Below are 4,957 nucleotides of genomic sequence, written 5' to 3' on the forward strand. Positions count from 1 at the left end.
AGAGGAGGCTGAGGGGAGACCTCATTGCTCTCTCCAGCTCCCTGAAGGGAGGTTGGAGCAAGGAGGGGGCAGCCTCTGCTCCTTGGGGACAAGCAACAGGAGCAGAGGAAAGGGTTCAGGGGAGGTTCAGGCTGGCTGCTAGGAAATATTTCTTCCCAGAGAGGCTTCTCAGCCATTGGAATGGTCTGCCCAGGGCAGTGCTGGAGTCACCATCCCTGGAGGTGTTTAAGCAGCTGTGGGCCTGGCACTTAGGGACATAGTTTAGTGCTGACCCTTCAGTGCTGGCTGGAAGCTTGGACTGGAGGAGCTTTGAGATCTCTTCCAGCTGGCTGTTTGCTGTGATTCTGTGATTCTGAATGCAGCCAGAGGGATGCACTTTGTGCTGGGACAGGACCCAGCCTGTATGGGAGGAGGAAAGGTGATGCAGTTTGTCCTGGGATGAGGCCATCTGTGCTGGGAAGCATTCAGGAGATGCAGTTTGTGCTGAGACTGAGCTGTACTGAGAGAGGTGAAAGAGCTGCAGTTTGTATTGGGAGGGACCCAATCTCCACTGGGGTGGGGCCAGTGGATCCAGTTTGAACTGGAATGGAACCCCGTCTGTATTAGGAGGGGAGCAGGGGATCCAATTTATTCTTGGACAAGACCCAGTGTTTGCTGGGAGGGGTTAAAGGAATCCAGTTTGGAGTGGGAGGGGGCCCAATATGTCCTGGGATGGGGTAAAGGTAACCAGTTTGAAGTATGACAGTAACCAGTCTGTGCTGGGAGCATTTTAAATGAGCCAGGATGTACTGGGCTGGGTCTCAGACTGTACTGGGATGAGGCCAGGGGAGCCAGTTTGTACTGGGAGGGGGCCCAAGAGGCCTGGGATTGGGTCAAGGGCAGAGAGTTTTTAGTGGGAGTGGGCTCAGGATGTCCTGGGAAGGAGTCCTGTGCAGTAGACACTGAAATGCATTTGGAACTCAGGGGGGGTCTGGATATCTTTTTTCCCCTGGCAGGAATGCATTTAGTAATGGCAGGGCTCATGGCCTCCAGTTTCCACTGAGAGGAAGGCATTGGAAAGGGGGAGGGGGCCAGGGGCTGTGAGTTTGCTCTAGGACAAAACAATGTCTGTGCTGGGAGGGGAGCAAGAGGGTGCTGTTTGCACTGGGGTGGTCCCTACTCTAGAGTGAATGATGCCATTGGCTCCAGTTTGTGCTGGGGCAGGTCTCAGCCTGTACTGGGCTAGGAGCAGGAGAAGCAGTTTATCCTGGGATAAGGACAAGACTGGACTTGGAGGCATTTAAAGCAATTTCTTTGGACTGGAATGGGAACTCATCTATTCTGGGATGGGATCAAGGGCACCAATTAGTGTCTGACCAAGGCCTAGTCTGCACTGGGATGGGATCAGGGGAACCAGTTTATACTGGGGCAAGGCCAAAGGTGTAATTGGAGACAGAAATGGGATCCAGTTTGGAATGGGACAGTGTCCAGTATGTGCTGGGATGGAATCAGAGTATCCAGCTACCATGTGGAGGGATGCTGTAGGTACTGGGAGGGGAGCAAGCAATCCACTTTGTCCTGCAACAGGACCCGGCATGTACTGGGATGGAGCAAGAAGAACCAGTTTGTGCTGGAATGAGGCCATGTCTGTTCTGGAAGGGAAGCAGGGATTCGGTTGAGCCTAGGACTTGCCCAGTCTATACTGGGGGGGATTAAAAAGATTCAGTTTGTATAGGGAGAAGAGCCCAGTGAGAACTGGGATGGCATCAGGGTTGGCATTGAGATGGGGCCCAGTCTGTACTGGGATGGAATCAGGATTTGCAGGGGATGTGATCTGTACTGGGATGGGACCCTGACTGTCCTGGGAGATGCCAAAACAGTCCCTTAGTAATGGGAGAAGAGCACATCTGTGCTGTGCTGGGGTTCAGCACATCCAGACTATACTGAGAGGGGGCCAGGTCTCTCCTGGAATGGTTCAACTTGGTCATTAGATAAGGGCCAGACTGGACTGTACTAGAGCTAGACTGGACTGGGCTGGGATCTGGTCTGTACTGGGAGGGGACCAAGGGATGAAGTTTAGAATAACTCTTGTCCAATGAATACTGGGAGGGGGAAGGGGATCCAGTGTGTAGTGGGATGAGGCCTCCTAGGGACTTGGAGGGTTAAAAAGGATCTGGTTTGGACTGGGACAGGGCCCAGCCTGCACTGGCAGAGCAAGTGGGTGTCCAGCTTGTACTGGAATGGCTGCAGTCAGGCTCAGAAGGGATGTGCAGCTTGGAGTGGGATGGGAGCCAGACTGCAGTGGGAGAGGGCAAGATGATGCAGTTGGCTGTGGGAGGAGGCCACAGCTGTACTGGGAGCTGTTCAGGGGGGGGTAGTTTTTAGCCAGTCTGTACTGTCAGGGTGCTCATGCTATTGGCTTTGCACTTGGAGAGGTTCATTTGATACTGAGACCTATCCAAGGGTTCCAGCTTGTTCTGGAATGGGTCTCAGACTGTACTGGGATGGGATCAGGAGCATCAGTTTATACTGGGACAAGGGCAAGTCTGTATGTGGACGGCTTGAAGGGACTCTGGACTGAGATGGGGCCCAGTCTATGTTGGGAGTGTATCAGAGTCTGCAGTTTTCACTGTGATGAGGCCATTCTGTAGTGGGAGGGGTCAGAGTGTAGTATTTGTACTGGGACAGATGGAGTTGGTAAGGAGATAGTCAGAGGATGAGTTTGTACTGTGGAGAGGAACACTTTGTGCTAGGAGGGGTTCAGGAGATCCAATTGGTACTGGAAGGGGCCAGACTCTATTGGGAGGGAGCAGGAGTTCCAGGGAGTGCTGGTGCTCCCTGGCAGTGCTGCTGTGCTGAGATTCACTTCTCTGCCAAATCTGTACACAGGAATTGACCCTGAAGTTCCAGAGAAAGATTGGAGGAAGGATCTCAGAGAAAAAAAAGTTACTGAAAGGACCTTTATTGTGTTCAACCAAACAAGGAGCACAGCTCCTCCAACATAAATTCTTGGTCAGAAAAGAAAACCAGTGAATTAGAAAATGGATGACAATGACACAAAGAGCAATATTCTACAACAAACAGCAAAAAAGCTAGAGAAAGTCACATTGGGACAGCACTGAGTGACATCAGAACTGCTCTGCAGGAGAAGACAAACAGTTTATTGCTTCTGAAAGCAGCCAGGGAGCAGTTTGCTCAGGGCAGCCTTCAACTCCTGGTTCCTCAGGCTGTAGATGAGAGGGTTCACTGCTAGAGGCACCACTGAGTAGAGAACTGCCACGGCCAGATCCAGGGATGGGGAGGAGATGGAGAGGGGCTTCAGGTTGGCAAAAATTGCAGTGGTGATAAACAGGGAGAGCACAACCAGGTGAGGCAGGCAGGTGGCAAAGGCTTTGTGGCGTCCCTGCTGAGAGGGGATCCTCAGCACAGCCCTGAAGATCTGCACATAGGACACCACAATCAACACAAAACAAATCAAACCTAAAGAGAGACTGAACACAGCAAGTCCAACTTCCCTGAGGTAGGATGTGGAGCAGGAGAGCTTGAAGATCTGAGGGATTTCACAGAAGAACTGGTCCACAGCATTGCCATGGCAGAGGGGCAGGGAAAATGTATTGGCTGTGTGCAGCAGAACATTGAGGAACCCACAGGCCCAGGCAGCTGCTGCCAGGTGGACACAAACTCTGCTGCCCAGGAGGGTCTCATAGTGCAGGGGTCTGCAGATGGCAACATAGCAATCGTAGGACATGGTGGTGAGGAGAGAAAACTCTGCAGAAAGGAAAAAGACATAAAGTCCTGAGCAGCACATCCCAAATAGGAGATGTCCCTGGTGTTCCTCAGAGAATTGTCCATGGATTTGGGGACAGTGGTGGAGATGGCACCCAGGTCAAGGATGGAGAGGTTGAGGAGGAAGAAATACATGGGGGTGTGGAGGTGGTGGTCAGAGGCTATGGTGCTGATGATGAGGCCATTGCCCAGCAGGGCAGCCAGGTAGATGGCCAGGAAGAGGCAGAAGTGCAAGAGCTGCAGCTGCCTTGTGCCTGCCAATGGCAGCAAGAGGAAGTGGGGGATGGAGCTGCTGTTGGCCATCTGCTGCCTCTGCCCATGGAGACCTGTGCAAGGAGGAAAAGGCAGGGACAAGTTAGGGAACACTTCTCTCTGCACACCAAGATTGCAGTGCTCACAGAACACCTCCTCCCTGAGCTGCAGCAGCAAGGGATCAGCTCATTCCCCACCACCCCTAACCTCTGGCATCTTCAGCACACCTTCCAAGGCAGCTTGGACACTTAGTTTCCATGCAGACAGCTCTGGGGCAGGACCTGCAGAGTCAGAGTCAGAACACAAAGTGACCACATGGCAACAGCAATGCCCCAGAGCAAGAGTCCTGTGGCTGGATGGAGAATGAGGGAAGAGCACTGCAGTGCTGCAGAGACAATGAAGGGAAGAGAGAAAGGCAGAGGGGCTTGGGCTGAAGCCTTCTCCTTGCCCAGTTCTGCTCTCTGCAGCTCCTAGGATGGCACTGAAAAGCTTTTGTCATCTTTTTGTGTGCACACTGCAGGAGCCTTCAGCTGAATGTCAGCTGCCAAGGTGGTGACTGATGCCCTTGAGCCCATAGCTTTAAGGGCACTGCCTGTGCTGGGGAGAAGAGGAGAGCAAAAGGTTGCATTGGGAAGTGTGTCTGCAGAGAAGAGAATGGCACAGAGGTGCCTGATCCCCCTTGCCAGCGTATGTCTGCCAGCAGATGCCTCTCACCCTCTACGCAATTCTGTGCTGCCTGGAGCTGTCCCTGGCAGAAGCTGCTTCTCTGTGCCCAGCTCTCCTCCCTGACCCTGCTGACAGAGCCCATCCCACCTGCTGTGTGCTCAGCTCTGTCCTGCAGATCCCTGCTAGCAGCAGGACACTGACCAAGGGTAGCTCTGAGTGTGCAGGGGCTCAGGAGCACTTCAGAAAAAGGTTAACTGAGACCTTTGGTCTCAGA

General features: G+C 53.0%; 1 protein-coding gene across 1 annotated transcript; it reads right to left on the bottom strand.

Annotated features, from left to right (window-relative positions):
- Positions 1 to 2,728: 2,728 nt before the first annotated feature.
- LOC128967487 (olfactory receptor 14J1-like) lies at positions 2,729 to 3,727 on the bottom strand. Its single transcript, XM_054381629.1, has 2 exons — positions 3,175 to 3,727; positions 2,729 to 2,775 (listed from the first exon to the last, which is right to left on the bottom strand). The coding sequence occupies exons 1-2, from the start codon at positions 3,725 to 3,727 to the stop codon at positions 2,729 to 2,731; spliced, it is 600 nt and encodes a 199-aa protein (XP_054237604.1).
- Between the last annotated feature and the right edge of the window lie 1,230 nt (positions 3,728 to 4,957).

This window comes from Indicator indicator, chromosome 6 (assembly GCF_027791375.1).
Source record: "Indicator indicator isolate 239-I01 chromosome 6, UM_Iind_1.1, whole genome shotgun sequence".
Classification (NCBI taxonomy): Eukaryota; Metazoa; Chordata; class Aves; order Piciformes; family Indicatoridae; genus Indicator; species Indicator indicator.

Excerpts from the sequence above, each read along its gene's own strand:
- LOC128967487 (XM_054381629.1), bottom strand. The coding sequence starts at position 3,727 with ATGTCCTACGATTGCTATGTTGCCATCTGCAGACCCCTGCACTATGAG. Across the intron at positions 2,776-3,174 it reads GGAGTTGAAGGCTGCCCTGA|AGTCTGGCCCCTTCCAGTAC; the intron begins GCAAACTGCTCC and ends CCCTCCCAATAG.